The sequence below is a fragment of the Asterias amurensis genome, chromosome 13 (assembly GCF_032118995.1).
Source record: "Asterias amurensis chromosome 13, ASM3211899v1".
NCBI lineage: Eukaryota > Metazoa > Echinodermata > Asteroidea > Forcipulatida > Asteriidae > Asterias > Asterias amurensis.
The window spans coordinates 5,190,500-5,208,788 of record NC_092660.1 but is presented as its reverse complement, the minus strand read 5'-3'; the positions used below and the strand labels follow the sequence as shown (position 1 = coordinate 5,208,788).

Below are 18,289 nucleotides of genomic sequence, written 5' to 3'. Positions count from 1 at the left end.
GACAGTTGGCCAGATTTGAGTGCACAATTTTACTGCAAAATGAAGCCTTGTTCCTTGTGTAAGTTTATGTCCTCTGACTACCTTGATGGAACTTGATAGCTGGTTAAGATGTGTTAATTGTAAACTAGAGGATTGGACTGAATGTCCTGAAACTTGTTCCAGGGGAAATATCTCTTTAAAATTTGTTTTCTTCAGAAGTTTTGTTTTGTCTTAGGATGCGTTGAGGAGTGAGTATTTGAATAATATAGAAAGGTTTGCGGTAACACCATGTAATGACTATCTCTAATGAGTTGGGCTGCTTCTGAAAAGAACTAAACGTTTCGATCAGGTTGCTCTGATCGTCTTCTGGAGAACCACCCCAACTCATTAGAGATAGTCATTACATGGTGTTACCGCAAACCTTTCTATATCGTATTTCCACCATGCAAAGTTTCAAATCCTATTTGAATAATATTGATATTTTATTTTATAAATGTTTCTTCCTTAGAAACTATTGTGTTTCCTCGATTTCAGGTCATACAATCTCGCAGTAATTTCTCCAAACTTATCCAATAAGTCTAGTTTCTGTGTTAGCCCTACTTTCATGTCCTCCCTCATGCACTCTCCTTTATAGCCCCAGGACATCATGCTCTATTCTAGCACAGCCAGAAAACAAGATCTACAAGATCAACACGCCAGCAATCTCACAAAGCAAGGCCTCCTCTCCCCCCATCCCAAGACCCTCCACAAAAACCAAGCCTTGGCTAGCCTCCTCTCAAGACGCTTTCTACAATAGGAACACCTATTCCAAGCTGGGAAACTTAGAATAGCACAGGCACTAGTATGCATGTCATCAATGGAGACCTGATCTGGGAGACCACACACCAGTGATATGTGTGGCACCTCTATGGTGGCACTGAGCCAATGTACCATGTAGGTAAAAAAAATACATTAAAGGAGCAGTTGTACTCTCATTAATGTTTTTTTTCCTAAATGAAAGCAGTCAACACACAAAGGCGAAGTATACCCTTGCTTTGTGGAACCGTTTGATCGCTTTAATACTATATCAATGGATATATACAATTATGTACAATAAAACGTGCTAAATTTTAACTTTTAAAACATGGTAGCATTTCAGAAAATCTACAGCCCTGAAGTATGCTTAAAGTTACTTAATAAATATTCATGAGGGACTTACCACAAGTGGAATTTCATTGGGTATTGAGGTAGAAGAGTGTGCCAGAAGAAACATATCGTCGACGCCCACCCCCAAAGCAAGAAATGGGAGCACCTGTAAGACAGAATATAACAAAACAGTGTTTCATAAAGTGTCTCAAAATGAGCAGTGTTTTGGTAATTGCGCATTATCTCAAGTTTGAATTATCATTTTATAATTTAATTTTCTTTATTTTTCAAATTTTTCTCTTCACACGATATACTCGATGTGATCATGGAATTTGATTACAATTTTGGGGATGTTTGAAAACAGTAGAAATGTATCACACAAAAAAAGAAATTACTCTCATGAATTTGATGATTGAGCCTATATTTTCCCAGGTTTGGTATTTATGTATAAAAAGTTTGGTCACAAAAACTTGTGGATATTGGTCTTTTGACTATTAGCTAAGTTGTCCACGGGTAAAAAATGAACTTTTGTATATGTTTTCTCCCAATAATGATGAGATACATATGGAAAGCCTTGGGAACTGAACAGGGAATCAAAATTACCGAAGGTAAAATCTTCCCAACTTCCAAAGTACAAAGTCCTGCAAGAGATTTTATGTGAGGCTAGCCAACAGGAAGAGCAGATTCAGTTTGTGTTAGAGAGGTATGAACGCTGATAATTCAGCGCTGAATTCTTTGTGTATTTCACCTATTACAGCTTTTCATTTGACAGCTACCAAAATGTGACCATGTACAACAAATTTATGGTGATTGCTTTTTTCAGTGTGAACTCAATGGGTAATCCCGACAATCCTTGAGCGAAAAAACGGTTTTGTGTGGGAATGGGAGTGAACAACAAAAGTAAATCAAAGTCACTCTTTGACAAGTAGCTGTCAACAGTCAATGGATTTCTATTTTATTTCATTAGGGCCTTCACAGAGTTATTGTGGATCGTGACAAAATTTTACTTTTTTGAAGTTGTACACTAGAGGTTTCAAATCATGGTGTCCCTCTGCAAGTGACACAGACACAGAAACAAACAAGTGCACCATTGCCATCAACCGTTAATGGGCCATGCCTCCATACAGTTTTCAGTCTTGTAAAATCCTATTGTTGGTAGTTGTATATTGTGTTTGTATGGAAATATATGTTGATTGATTTGATTTGATTTGATTTGAACCTTTTCTAAAAGCTTTTAAAAAAAAATAAGATTTCTTTCCTGGGCAGCTTTTCTCTTAAAGAAATCTTTTTAAAACACCATAATCATTAAATTAAAGATAACACTTTTCTCTCTTTTTTCCTAAAAATTGATTTATGTACCACTCAAAAAAAGAGTTTGTAAATAGCTCAAGAATGACCCTGAAAAGCTACTCCGCGGCAGTTAAGTAGAATATTAAGTAAGACAGTTCTCTAACTAAAGAACAAAGTTTACCCGGCAAGTAGATACACACATGGTGTTACCGCAAAACCAAATATATAGTATCTGAACTACTGAGCCAAGGTGGATCAAATGCAAATTTTACCGCAAACCACAACCTGAATTTGGTCTCAAGAAGCAAGTTCAACTTAACATTCCCTTTTTATTCCACCCTTTTACAAACACAGCACCCCGACTCCCACGGATGACATAAAACATTTCCTTGATCCCCCTTACTTCAGTCTTACTCAAAAACACCCAGGTAGCCTAGCCCCGTCAGCAACCCCCATGACCCCCAGTAGTTCCCTGTGGGGGGTTGTACCCTTAGTGGGTGGATGAGACCCATACTGGAGTGTGCTGACTAAAACTAGGCCAGTACATCATGGGGTGACCCTAGTCACCCCAACCCATTAGGCCTACTGAGTGACATAACTTCACTGCTGATGTTCACCTTAAAGTTGCATGGCCAGTTTATTTTTCGCCGAAAGTCATTATTTGAAAGAGCTCTCTTCTCTTTAAGAGTTTTTGTTTATAACACCACCATATAAGGATCCAAAATGGCATTTTGTTTCAGTAATTGTTTCTAAACAACAACCCAGTTTCTCAAGATCATCAAATGCAAGATGTATATATTTAGACATTCAAAAATCTTCTCAAAACATTGTTGTCTTCTGTCTAGCTTCTGTTAATATGGTTCTGCTGCGAACCCCTTTAATCTTGTTAAAACACAATATAAATACCCATTATAAACACAAAAGATGACTTTTATAAGAATAGCACACAAAATAATGCAACTTAAAAACAAAACCCTGGCAGTCGGAAGGAAAAAAAACCTGAACAAACTCTTGGACAAAATCTATCATCTTGGTAATTTGCCATACTTTTAACGATGGTTAAAACAGAGGCATATTTCTTTTTTCTGAATGGATGTCACCATTTGTAAATCAACAGCGCAATAAATCACACCAGTAGCATTACCCAATACAAACAAACCTGACCCTTGAAGACAGCAAAGCATAAGTAACAATCTGACAATTATTAAAGGAGTTTTATACCAAGGGTAAAAAAAATCGATACAGGCCTATAATATTTTCTCCCACAAAACATTTGTCGTATTTTTTTCTTCTTAACTTCAGTTGTGATGTCGAGGATTCTCAGAAAAGTGAACTTAATCACCCTACTTACCAAAAATCCCATGATGAGAAGCTAAGAAGGAAGTTTCAGTTTAAGGTGTGGGAGGAAAACCCCTGCTGAGTTTTTTCCAGGGAAAACCCACGCAGTAAAGTAGGGACTGAAAACCCAAATCCACATAGTGCCCCCAGTGGGATTTGAACCCGGTCCTTGAGGTGGAAGGTGGGGAATGAAGACACTACGCCAACCTAGCAACAAGCATGCCTTGAACTTTTTTTTTCGCGACTAATCAGCAGGACTGGAGGAAGAGAAATATCAGTTCCTACCTTCAGCTCCACTGAGTTTCTGCATTTCTATGTTTACTTCTTTGTAGCCCTTTATCTAGAGTGGCTTTTAGTATAAAAGGTACCAATACCCCAAATAAAAGCGCTTCATTTCAGGACTAAAAAGTCCTTTGTCAATTTTGTTATTAATTCTGAACGTAGTTAACGTCATTTGCTGAATATGCTAATTTACTCACGAGGTGGAAAGCATTAAGTGTCGAGGAGCTTACCTGAGTTGTGGATGCATTAAACACCAGCCCGATCCATGCGCAGAAGCCGAGGCTAGCCACCACCGAGCCAGCAACGAGAAGAACTCCAGCGAGTCCTATCCCGCCCTGAGACCGAACGCCGTCGCTTAGTTTCATCATCGTGAAGAAAGCGTAGATCACCTGCGATTACAATGTAAGAATTAAAATTTGTCGCAGCATCATGCTAAAAACAACCTGTTGTAAATCCCCTCCTTCTGTTCATTTTGGTCATGAGTTCTTCCAGTTTATGCCTTCAGGAAGAATGATGAGACATTTTGAACGTCTATAGAGGAGTTTGATGGAAATTTGTCTTCCATGTAGGAAGAACAAAGACGATTTGAACCAACAACCGTCGAAATTTGCTGGCGCTCTACCAACTGTGCTATCTAGCCCTATGTTGGCAGTTTCCCTATTTTGTAAATATCTTTGTTCGGGATGCCAGTCAATATAAAACAAAAGCATTTCAAAACGAGTCCTGTGTATTCTTACCATGAGGACATATCCCATTGCAACCCGTACAATGCTCAGCTCGGAAAACTCATCCAGTAAGTCTGTCAGAGAAGCAGATGTGAATGCGTTGACGTTTTGGGAGACCTCTACCGAACTGTTCCTGACAACCTTTAAAAAGAAAAGAGACGAAAATTCAAAGTCTGATTTTAAAAATCCATTGGTTTTACCCATATACACCGATGTTTGTAAGAACTGTATACTCTATACTTTCACTGAGCTCTGTGAAAACAAATCACAGGCGTATTACTCGGATGGGATTCGAACCCATGACCTTTGACATTTGAGAGCAGTGTCTTACCAAAATCCATTTTTGTTTTCTGCCAGAAGGCCTTCATAAATTTCCCATAGTTTTTAGTTTTTTTTTCAAAATAGAAACGCCCTTTACAAAATGAAAATGGCCTTGCCATCTCAAAATATGAAATTCAAGACATCAAGACCAAGACCAACAGGCCTGCCTCAGGTAACTGTTTCATATGAAAATGGCCTTGCTCTCTCTCTAAGATGAAATTCGAGACATATTACAAACTCAAAGCCTTCAAGAAAGACTCTGCTAAAGTCGAAACATCAGCTCATTAACTATTTTTGCATTTATACCACAGCCATAGCCCATTATGCTAGGAAAGCAGTTTGCAACTTCACATTTCAAGATAAAGAAGTAACAATACCTCAGTAAATTTCCTCTGCCATTCTTCGACAATCGCTCCAGCCTTCTCTGGTGTCCATCTGATCTCATCCACCTTGTAGTTTCCCTTCCAGGCGTTGTACATCTCCTTCTGCCCCTTGAGTTGAACAATACTCTGTATAGCTTCGGCACTACGGAGAGAACATCAACCAAGAACATCAACATGGTGTTGGGTTGCCAATATTAATAATAATAATAATAACAAAGACATTTATAATGCACAAAAACATATCCACCCAAGGGGGGTGCTCACATCACTATAGTGATTTATATTGTGACAACACACTTTGCTTAAATACACTGGACACCTTTAGTAATTGTCTCACTTGGTGTATCTCAACTTATGCATAAAAGATAACAAATCTGGATTTTTTTTTACTCAATTATTCATCGAAGTTGCAAGAGAAAAATGAAAGAGAAAAAAACACCGAATTTGTGTGTTTTTAGATGCCTAATAAAAGGCTTAAGGTCCGCAGTCTTTTATTATATGAGTGAGTAATTACCTTTTTCTCAAAAACTATGTTACTTCAGAGGGAGCTCAACAGCTGATTTTCACAATGTTTCTATCAACAGCTCTCCATTGCTCTTTACCAAGTAAGTTTTAATGCTAACAATTATTTTGATTAACAGCTAAGACTAATACAAAACTAAGATCAGTCTTAGCTCTTTGAGAAATCAGCCAACCATTTTGTCTTTAACCTCAGTTTGACCATTTGACTTTGTACAGAAGAAAAAGCCTAACAACTCTTCAGCGAACAACAGTCTGTAGTCACTGACACATGAAATATTGTGTGTAACATGCATGATCTAACTTTCACCACAAAGATAGCTCAAAATAATTGAGCCAGAAAATCATAAATTAAATGCAAAAAAAATTCAACTCAAAACAAAACATGCTCTGCTTGCCTTCACCTCACAACGTAAAACATTTCAAGAATACAACAGAGCGAGAAATAGAAAGAAAAAAAAACATTTGAGCGCAGATAAGACTATTTATGCATGCGTACAGCCAAGCAGTTTTCATGACAGCGGTTCTAACAAAACACTCCCCAAACTGCTTACCTGGACTGCTTATCAATAAAATGTTAAGTTGCAATTAGTGGAGAAAACAAAAACAAAAAACTGGGAGTTAAATAATGCTTATTAATGACATGAAATGAATTAGATAATTGGCAATAATAATGTTCATTTACTAAATTGAATTCTTTACTGAGATGAATTTGAACTGTAGATTCATAATTATTTGCTACATTATGCATAATAATTGTTAGAGTCGCAAACAACAACACGTAGTTCATCCATGATTAATAAGTTAAGAAACAAATGAGTTAATTAGTTACAAAATCATAAATCAATAACTGGCCCATGGCATTCATTACATTTTGTTTAATATTTATAAGTTAAGTTCCATCAGTTAATTGAAATATTCAAATACCTTTGAATGTGGCCTGTGGAGTTCTTGTTCACACCTCCAACAATTAGTTCTTCTGGCCAGACCATGTATGTGCTGGCAAAGCCTTTGCAACCACCTGTAAGTTCAGAAGCAATATCTGGTATCTGTATGCAGAAATAAGACATGGTAAGGGAAAATTGTCAGTAAATCGAAAATTAAAATCATTTATAGAAAACTGATTTTTCTTAAACTGAAAAGTGTATTTTCAAGTACTTTATTTTGAAATGATATGGAAGAGAAGCATTTGAAAGCCCAATGAAAAGTCCCACCTATATGTTTTCTTGGTAAAAGACAGTTCATATGGTTAAAAAATAAAAATAAAAATGATCAGGTGAAAGTATCAAAAAACAAACATTTGTAGTTAAAAATCTGGTTCTGCGTTTATAGTGCCCCATATAGCATACTATATATACTATACTAAAGCGTTGAATTCCACAGTGAGCAGGGCCGTGAAGTTTGGGCCAGTGCTCAAAACGAATTTTGGCTCTTCTTTTTCTCTTCCTTAAGTTCAATTAATTGTGACCGCTCACACTTACCTGTCCGCTTTGCTTGTTGGGTGCTGAGTTGGGACATTCGGGGTCCAGTGGGTTGAGACAAGGCTTAGTCTGGTAGGCGTGGCCGATTCCCGTCTGTAGAGAGTTAATTGAACACAGCAAGAAGATGAGGAAATTGACTTGACAGAGAAAGCAAATCGAAATTGGTAGTACATTTTCCATCTTGGTTAAATTTCTGACAAATCAGCCCCAATTTCAATGATTATTGCTGATATGAAAGGACATTGGATATTGTGTATTACATATTTTGTAATAAGAGTTTGTAAACTGGTCTTTAAACCAAAGATTTTTTGTTGTGTAAAACGTTTGCTCCACGTACAAGTGGTCAAACAGTTTGATCACCAACAGTCGTTTATTAAAAAAGAAGGGTGCATAAACATTTTTGATATTATTACATGTTGAATTGATGAGTTCACTTACCCTATTGAAGAGATCTTTTAACGAATCTCCTGATATAAAATCCCCATAAATACTAAAGATGTGATTGAAGTCATCTAACAAGGCTAAGGGGTCGAGCGTCTTCCATTTCAGGGTCTGGTTGTAAGATCTGTGTTGCGATAAAAAGAAAACACCAAGCATTGAGATAATGTATTCAAGTTAAGACCAATTGGCAATCAAAATTAACTTAAAGGGTCTACATGTATGTACTTTTTGTAGGACAAAAAACAATGCCCACAAATTTACATTAAACTTACACAGTGTGAAGATAATGATAGTAGAAAGCTTCCCTGAAAATATTACCTGCTGAGGTGCTGTAGTTTTTAAGAAATTAGTAAAACAATGTCATGAAAATAATTTTCGTCTAGGTGATGAGTCAAAAATTATTTTAGCATGTAAAAACCTATTTTCATAACATTGTTTTCCTTATTTTCTCAAAAACTACAGCACCTCAGCAACTAATATTTTAAGGGAAGCTTTGTATTATCATTATCTTCAAACTGTGTAAGGTTAATGTAAATCTGTGGACATTGTGGTTTTGTATTAGAAAAAGTACCCAAATCCTTTAAAGGGAAGGTACACGTTTGGTAGTTACTCAAAACAAATATTAACTTTTCTTTCATCATTTCCTAGCAACTTCGATGACCAATAGACCTTATGCATTGACGTCATCCAGCCGCCATCTTTGAGGTCAAACAATCGAAACGCACATAGATTGGCCAATGAACAACCTCCTTTTGACCTCAATGCGGGGGCGCCGTACTGAAATGACGTCATGTGCATAAGGTCTATTGAGCCCAAATTTTCACAGGCTTGTTATTTTATGGTTATGATGGGATACACCAAGTGAGAAGACTGGTCTTGACAATTACCAAACATCTACCTTCCCTTTTAAGCAACATATTTCCGTTGCATCACAAAAAAACTTTCATCATGGTATCAGTGAAACCATGGAGATCAGAGGCACAAACTGGATCTAATTCTATAGAAAATCACCACCCAAGCCCACGGGATGTTCTTATCGCTAAATATCTGATAAAAAGAAAAAGTATGCCACAGGTGGGTAATGGCAGGCATCAATAAAAAAAAAACGGAAACTGCCTTAAATGCTAAAATTTGTTCAGTGTTTTAGGAAACTGCCTTCTTGCAATCATGTGAACAGTCAGTATTTGTTACTCTTTTGTGGCACCCTCATCCCTCGTCCTCCACCAGTCACCCTGACCACTCAAGGAGGAAAAAAGATGATATCTACTGAAAAATTGCATTCCTGAAATGAGGTCTTCCTGTTTGGCAGATAACCTAGACTCCCACATTTGCAAAATCCTGTGTTAAAGCCATTGGACCCTTTCGGTACAGAAAAAAAAAAAAGTTCACAGATTTACAAATAATTTATAGGGTTTATAGAAGGTAATGGTGAAAGACTTCTCTTGAAATATTAGTCCATGAAATGCTTTACTTTTTGAGAAAACGGTAAAACAATATAAATTCTCGTTGACAAGAATTACGGATTTGTTATAAACACATGTCATGACACGGTGAAACGCGCGAAAACAGGAGTGGGTTTTCCCGTTATTTTCTCCCGACTCCGATGTCCGATTGATCCTAAATTTCCACAGGATTGTTATTTTATATATAAGTTGTGATACACGAAGTGTGGGACTTGGACAATACTGTTTACCGAAAGTGTACAATGGCTTTAAGAATAAGAATAAACTATAAATAATAGTAATCTTGCGATTACGGCTATGTAAAAATTCTCCTTTGAGGGAGTGTTAGCTTTGAAACATGAATATGCAAGTTATTTATAATCGCGTTACTTTCCATGGTGGGAAAACAAATTTGAACCTATCGATTGATATTAGAAAACATTAGTAATGACACTAATAACATTTGTAAAGCACCTACAGCCTTTAACTAAGCGCATAAAGAGAACAATAAAACATACAATGAGTGAAAGAGTTGCGGTATGTTATAATTGTAATCATCAGATGGGACTCACTTTTGGCCCCCCCCCCCCCCTCCAAGGCATGTGAACCCGAAACCCATGGAGACAAAGGGTGGGTACAGGGAGGTCAGCCTCCAAGAGATTGCTCCAGTATTCCCCGCTTAGCATAAAACTGAAACCCTATCTGCCCTGGCCACTATGCATGGATTTAGACTAGTCAACCAAGCCTGCAGGGCCAATATAACTGGATCTACACTAGTAGACCAGACCTGCGGGGCCAATATAACTGGATCTGGACCAGTGCCCAGGGCAAATATACGGACCATGCACTAACTGCCCTCTAGCCTTTTATGAACTAAGTTATATTGCCATAAAAATATTAGAAAAGAAGTGAACAAATTTGCTTGACATTTACATAAGGTGATGACACTTTGATGTCAATAGAAATTATAAAACGGACATTCCGATCAGATTTACACAAAAAAAGGGTAAATTTTCTTATCCCCATCAGCTTACAAGTATTTTGCATCCTTGGTCTCCCCCCCGCCCCCCCCCCCCCCCCCCGGAACAAAAATAACCCAAAACAACAATAACAACAGCCCACCAAACATACAGTAAATTACAGGAAAATGTTGGCCACTGGAAATTAAGGTGATCAAAAAAATGGAAATAGCTTTAAAAAACTTTATCTGACTTGAAGGAAATTATTAGCAAAACCTGCAGAAAGAAGTTCAACTTTCTGGACTTTCCGAAACTTAAATGCATGCCTGCTAACTATTATGTCATGTAATTTACAAACAAACAAAGTCCTTTTGTGCACATTCAATCAGTGTCGAATGAATCAAAAGCTGTGAAAACTTTAAGAATTTTCTCAAGAAGGACCTTCTCTTTAAGGCACACATAGTGTACCTAAAGTCGCCTGGCCTGATGGTGTGAGTTTCACTCCCAAGACCAGTGGGCCCTTGAAGAGTAAGGTGCTCAATAACAGTTTATAACAGTCTCTGCTGGAGAACATACTCTCGCCTTGGCCAAATCAGTGTGTGTGGTGTGGGACTAGTATTCTAAACATACCGCACACGTTGACCCTTGTGTGAGTACAGGCCCTGCCAGTGATTTCACTTCGGAGATATTCCACAATCGGACAGACATGTGGCAAATCTTAATCACTTTGGTAAGATTTCATTTCTTAATCTTAAATTTAAATCACAACTCAAGAGCATTCCACAAGGCACAACTACCATCCCCCCCCCACAAAAAAAAGGTTACAGCAGACTCGAAGCAGAGCATTAATTTGAATAATGAAAAACTAGATTTGTGAGACTTACATTTTGCTTAACTTGTACAAAAATGTACAGTACCAAAAAGGGTTACACTTTTGTTCATTATGCCTATAGCATTGAAGTGGGTGAAATTGCACAAAGGCAAAATGCTGATGAAGACAATGTTTTTGATCTCATGCCCAATTCTTTAACTAAAAATGCTGTCTATGAACCAGATGGTTAGGGGCCCTAATAATTACACCTTTTTTTTACAAAAACAGCCATAACAAAGAAGGCTTACAACAAATTTTGAACAAACTTTTTTAAATTGTTGGAGGATTGAGTCTTCAACATTTTGATAACCCATGAATCCCTACTTCTTACAAAAATATAAAAAGCATCACTTATTATTATCACAATGTCCTTTGCTTTCCCATTCAAATAACAACAATAGCCTTAATTTGTTTTCAACTTAGGAGAACAAGCTAAATCACATCAAAGGAAAATAGTTAAGTTCCCAACCTCCTCACCAAAGAAATCCATCGACACGGGACTCAGGAGACTACAGACTCTTGCTAAGAAAAGATTTTCTCCACCAACAAAGAGGCCCCCAACGAGGGCAAAGTTGTCACCAAGCAAACAGCCCTGCCCCAGAAATGGAGGACCTCGTCGCGCCTGAGGTGCGTCAACAAAAGTTCACCTGACTCCCTTGCTTATTGCCAGGTCAAAGGTCACAAATCAAGGGAGCTCCGAGATATCAATGGAATCTAGAGGAACTTGAGGGGTCAAATAAAGGTCTCAACATTTTCAAAGTACAGAGTACTTCTTGTTCGGGCCCCTCAATCACCTTTAATTTACACCATTCAGTAAATATTGATTTCACGCTGTGGCACTACTGTTGTTCATACTACCAACTTGAAAATTTATCAGTTTGTCAAAAACCTTTCCAATCTATCTTAATTCTCTTGTTATGAACACCCCTGCAAGTAAATGAAATTAATCTGCTATACAACTTGGCCGAAAGGGTAGTTAATCCTTATCATTTGATTTTTTTAAATACATTATCTGTTCCAGGTTTATGTTTCTGAATCCTTTGAATCACAATGGTCTAAAGGGGCTGTTTTGTCATGATCAAAGCAGGCGAGTAGCAAGGGATTGTCCATCAAGAATGTCAAAGAACAAACCCCCATCCCTCGCCATTGGAAAGAACTATGGCCTGTTCAATGCATTGAGCCATGGAGAAATTAACTTAATTATGAATAAATGCTTCACCAGCTGTATGATTGACATCTGGCACTATGAATGAAATGATTGACAAGTTAATTAGGACCGACCTCATGATGACTTTAACAGACAGCAAGGGTCATGGTCATCTAAGAATAAGTCAAGGCCAAGGGTCATAACACTTGGTTCAGAACTGGGTTAGTTTGCTGCTAATTTGACCGTCTTAGGACATGAAGGGCAACAATATTGTTATAATATTGATTTACTGGGTCACCAAACATTGTGAGTATTTGAACTATGAACTGTGCATACACACGGCCAAGTGTTGGAGTCAAAGATGCAGATTTATTTAAAGGCAGTGGACACTATTGGTAATTACTCAAAATAATTGTTAGCATAAAACCTTACTTGGCAAAGAGTAATGGGGAGAGGTTGATAGTAAAAAACATTTTGAGAAACGGCTCCCTCTGAAGTGATGTGGTTTTAAAGAAATAAGTAATTTTCCAAGAATTTGATTTCAAGACCTCAGATTTAGAATTTGAGGTCTCGAAATCAAGCATCTGAAAGCACACAACTTTATGTGACAAGAGTGTTCTTTCATTGTTATCTGGCAACTTCAAGGACCAATTGAGCTCAAATTTTCACAGGTTTGTTATTTTGTGCATATGTTGAGATACAACAAGTGAGAAGACTGGTCTTTGACAATTACCAATAGTGTCCGTTGTCTTTAAATGATGTTTTTATGATCAAATTGCCAGCTGGTGGCCACTTCAAGGTTGTGATATAAGGAAAAACACTTAAGGATGAGTAAATGCGAAGATTCCTTGCTACAAAAACAGAGTATAATTTTAGTCTACCGGTATGTGTTCTAGTGTATTTTTACACTTCATTGCTACATGTACCTACATACACTACTTGGCATAAGATTTGGAACAAGACAGGCAGGAGTGAGAAAATTCCATGGAATTAAAAATCCTTTCTGTCACAAGGCAAGATCAGATTAGACGCCCATGCTAAGTCGCCCATGCTAAGTCCTACATACCTAAGACCCCCCCCCCTTCAACCTCACCCTCGCCTCCCACTTTGCTCTATCCCCACATGAAATCATGTACAGATCATTCAAACATATCCACCACAGTAGCAAACGTAGCCAGCCCCATGTTCAACTCCTCAATGTTATTGCCATCACAAGATGACTTACTGCCAAACTCACATCTGCAAGGTCAGGAGTGCATAGAGTCATCATTAATACCACTTCTAAATGGCTTATGTCATAGATGTCTTCACAAGCCAGGCCTTCCATACCCAAGGCCCCCTGTCAGGGCCCAGGCAGGGAGGGCCCTGCCAGCCTGGGTCAGGGCCTCCCTGGCTACTGGTGATATCAAAAGAGCCTCATCCGAACTGGGGACCCAGGCTATGATGTGTCCGAAAAAATATGACTGTTGTCAGTTGTTTTTTGAACCATGTGGGTAGAAAGTGAACATGTGACTGTGGTTTGGAGTCAGCGAGTCTGTATATTTCTGGCTTCTCATGGTAGAACTTGACATAGTAAATATGAAAGGAATGATCGTAGATTCCTGCACATCAATTGTCTGAAATCTCTAGAAGTAGGTGAAGTTATACAAACAAAATAATTTTTGGGGGACAGGCAACTTGTCAATTTCAGAGAGCCAAACAAAAAAAACCATGGGAGAGAAATTCCAAGATTTCTAGTGCTGGATACAAATGTGTCATTCTCAGAGCAGACTCGACTTAGATAATGATCCGAGACCTTTTCACAGCCCCAGAATTCCGTTTTCAGAATCTTCAGATGTGTGTGCGTGAGTTTTTGGGGGTGGGGGTGTTGCAAGTTTAAAATAATGATTCAGTGTCTACAAACCATCCAACCTTGCCCTTTCAGAATGACATTAGCTTTTTACAACCATGGATAATTTTAGTTATTTTAGTTTCGCTTTGAATCTTTCCTCCTTCTCCTCCTCCAAAAAAAGAGAAAAGGACATAAAAACAAGGAATGTTCATCACTTTGAAGCATCGGCAATAAAAAAAGTCCACCACCAGACCCTCTTTACATCCTCAGCTTGTTACCCTCTTTAAGAAATCACCCCACGATTATCCAGTCTTCTTTTGTTTTCTTCTTTTTAGCTGGACAGACTTTCTGACTCCACAAGCCCTCACAATCTGGAAGGTCTGGCAGTCTGGCCACTGACCAATGTCCAGATGCCTTTAAGTTGCTCATAATTTAACTGAACACTGCAATCAAAACAGGAGGTGCTGGACATTTTGTACCCCAGACCTTTCTTACAAATGCCGTCTCTCTTTGACATTTGTTGACAGCAGTTCTCTCTTGTGAGAGAATTGCAAAGAAGAGAAAAACACAGAAGAGATAATTGCACCAGGTATCTGTAAACAAATAATTTATGTCTATTCTCACTATGCATTAAGCCTGGAATCCTACATAACTGTCCACTCTCCAAAGACCAAGCAAGAAGAAAAAATGTATGCCTTTTAGGTTTGAAAATGGGTCATAAAAATCACTACTACACCATTTAGGAAAATTTGAGAGCAGAAATACACAAGAATGTAGGTCAGGGGTCAGTAAATGTCCTTGCCTATATTATATGATGTTCTTTAAAGAGAGATAAAAAATATTAACAGCCTGACATTTCAACTCTATCAGAGTCTTTCTGAATACTAAATGACAAAACAAGACACATTAACAGATATTTAAATGTGCATTCTGTCGGGCAACAGAACTGGAAATACATGACCAGAGAGGGGGGCAGAAAGAACACAGAAAAGGCATAGGGTAGGCCTTAAATATGAAGGAGACAAAGAGGCAGGGAGTAAAAGCTACTATCTAACCCAGTGCATGTCTTCAACTTTCTAACTGATTTTTAAACTCCCCCCCCCCCCTTCCACAAGACAACGTCATACATAGGTCAGTCACTGTACTAAATAAAAACAAATTATTCAGGGCGACAAAATCAAGCCCGTACATATCAAGTTTAACAGAAATAGTTGTTTACACTTTTCAAGAAAAATGAGAAAATTATTACTTACGGAACTTTGACTGGTTCATCCGGGCCCAGAAGCCTTGATCCCTCCCAAAAACAATCTAATGGCGTTACTATTGTACAAGGAATTAATTTACTAATTATCTGTTGACAAAACACAAAGAAAACAATCAGATGTTAGTGACGTTCAGAAAACACTTTAAGCCTGTTTTTTATGGAAGTTTTTTTGTTGGTACTTGTCAAAGACAAGTATGCTCACTTGGTGCGTCCCAACATTAAAGGCAAGGCATAAAATAACATACTTTTGAGAATTTGGGCTCAACTGGTCATTGTAGAATCGTTTATTGATAGTACCATTCAGTGAGTTTTCAGAAGACTATCAATTTTGGTTTTGATAATTTCTTCAGAGATGGAGGGTTGTAACGTTCTTCATTAACAAATATTTAAGATTTAAATCATGTAGGCATATTCAATAACAAACATGCATAGATAACAAGCATTACATAAATTAAATTTGTTACAGAAATTATTGTACTGTAATACTTTTAGACTTACAGGATCTATGAAACTATCTTCAAAGGCTGGAAACTCTGTTATAAAACAAACATCTTTGAAACTCCAGTCTCTGCAAAAAACAAAAGATCAAAGAAAAAGTTCTAATGAAAAGTCAAATCAAAGTATATTATAGTATAGGCATATAACTTAAGGCTTTCCCTAATTGTTTTCACTAACTGGCTGAACTTTGGTAGTAGGCAATATTTGTTACTCGTTTGCATAAATTGTTACCAGTCAAAATGTATTGCAAGAATTTTGTCAAGTCTCGTCGAGTTTGCTGTATTTTTTTTCTTCAGAAACTCAAAAAGTCAAAGTTGTATTTGTATTGTTGTTGTTTTTGTTGTTTTCAAGATGTTGCAAACAAACAAGTAAAATTAGAATTTCACATATAATGTAGGGCAGGTCAAATATCCAACAAGTTTACTCAACTCAAACCAGCTTGGGAAACCGATACTGAGCAGATACTACAAATCCGAAGCAATTACCGAGAAGTTATAAACCAATACATTCATCAAATACTTTCGCCATAAACAAAAACATCTCTTAATAAACAAATATCTTGAAACAGTCTCAAGTTTACACAGCTCCCCCTAACCCTCCGTGACCTTTGAACTTTGACTCTTCCTCTCTCCTCCCTTGACCCCGTCGACCTTTTCCATGGGTTCCCAAGGTAGGCATTTTCTATGTAATAGAATTACAGTGTAGGCTGGGGCCACCAACAGCGCTAGCTGCTTTCAAGTGCAGAGCTGCAGTACACTGTGTATAGTGCTGGACCCACTCGGCTATGGTTTAGCCGGTTGGTGTTACCTTACAAGAACTAACTGGGTCACGTAACATTAACTTGATCTAGGGGTTGGATGAAGCAGGCAAACTGATGAGGCTTTTTTTTTCTTAATAAGAAACCACAGTCCTCAGTTTCACAGAGGCAATTTGAGTGTGGGTTTTAAAGATGTGGTGGTTTGTGTACATGTACAAACTGGGCCCAATTTCATAGAGCTGCTTCAAAACATTAGCACAGCATTATATACAGACTAAATTATTGTTACCAGCCAACGACTGATGTCAGATGTACAATTTGTGACTCATATCCTGCTTAATTCTGCTCAATTGTTAAGGACAATTTATTTTCTGCATCATGAAATTGGGCCCTGGTTGCTTAGTGTACAATCTACAACAGGATTTTCCCCATATGATTTCAGTGATTTGCCAACAGGACCAGTTAGATTGCCATTTCACTGGTGTCCATAAATTTTTCACTAGTCCAGAAAGAGGAGATGCTTTCTAACAAGTCAGTCGAACCCCTTTGGAGTGAATTTTTGACTTGCCCTCTGGTGTTTTAAGTGGTATTTGGCCAAATGCAACTGTCAAGGAAGAACGTTGCCAACGTCTCAAGCAAAATTCTCTTTTTTTTCTGGCAGAATGTTCCATGCAAAGGAACCTTCACTGCTTTTTAGTTTCAATCTTCCTGCACATATACAGAATCATGAACAAAATGTGAGAAAGAAAAACAAAAACTACAAAAAAAAAGGGAGGAAAATATTTGTTCTTACTCCTATCAGAGCAAAAGAGATAACAAGAATGAGAATAAGTACTTACAGGCCATACATGCTGACTTGAACTTGAGTTGCTAAGAACGAGGATCTGACGTGCTGGAGCAGAGCCTCTTGCGTTAAAACGTTTCCCCCGTCTTCTTTGGGAGTCTGTATGATGATCTGATTGGTGATCCCCCATCCCTCTCCCAACGTCTTGGTGGTGTAATCTAGTTCTCGTTCCAACCTTCCGCCGACTGAGGAGAAGAAGAAACATTAAAAAAAATTATAATTTGATCCAGCCTTCCGTTACAGATCTCTATTTAACAACTTTAACAGTCCCACATCCCTGTGCTTTTGATACATGTAGGGTAAATACAAAACTAGGGAGAGGGACACTCCTGGTCGAAGAATGCTGTAGCCTCTGTTTGCATTTTTCTTAAAAGCCACTTTTCAGCGCTCTTGTTAAATTGCCATTTAGTGTCATCTGACTTTAGTGTTTAACACAAATACATTGTCAGCATGCATGTCTGCCTAAAGGAAAGTTTTTAAAACATTAAAATTATCACGTAAAATTTTAAAAAATGTAAATTTTACTCTCAAAGGTACATAATTTCAAATGGGGGAGCGGCACATCAATTGTACTTAAAGGTAGCCTACTACCCAACAAATTAACAAATGGTTATAAAACAGGAATTCACTTTTCTCAGAATCCAAATATTTTAATGTTGAACATATGGCAGAGTCATCCAAGCAAAAATGTCATTTATGTCTTAAAAAACGTAAAAATTACACAATCTTCATTTAAATTGAACCAATATCAAATGAGACAGAGCCTTTCTCCAGAGACAAAACTTTGATTTT

The 18,289-nt window shown here is 37.7% G+C and overlaps 1 protein-coding gene across 3 annotated transcripts in view; it reads right to left on the bottom strand.

The window, feature by feature from the left end:
• LOC139945993 (protein patched homolog 1-like) overlaps window positions 1-18,289 on the bottom strand; it is a 93,976-nt gene that overhangs the window by 22,527 nt on the left and 53,160 nt on the right. For all 3 annotated transcript variants that reach the window (XM_071943567.1, XM_071943566.1, XM_071943568.1), the window contains exons 4-13: window positions 17,493-17,682; window positions 15,897-15,966; window positions 15,388-15,485; window positions 7,882-8,008; window positions 7,444-7,536; window positions 6,890-7,011; window positions 5,438-5,585; window positions 4,752-4,880; window positions 4,245-4,403; window positions 1,178-1,270 (exon numbers count right to left, since the gene is read on the bottom strand). In XM_071943567.1, the coding sequence (XP_071799668.1) occupies window positions 1,178-1,270; window positions 4,245-4,403; window positions 4,752-4,880; window positions 5,438-5,585; window positions 6,890-7,011; window positions 7,444-7,536; window positions 7,882-8,008; window positions 15,388-15,485; window positions 15,897-15,966; window positions 17,493-17,682 (1,229 nt within the window). The remainder of the gene's footprint in view (window positions 1-1,177; window positions 1,271-4,244; window positions 4,404-4,751; window positions 4,881-5,437; window positions 5,586-6,889; window positions 7,012-7,443; window positions 7,537-7,881; window positions 8,009-15,387; window positions 15,486-15,896; window positions 15,967-17,492; window positions 17,683-18,289) is intronic.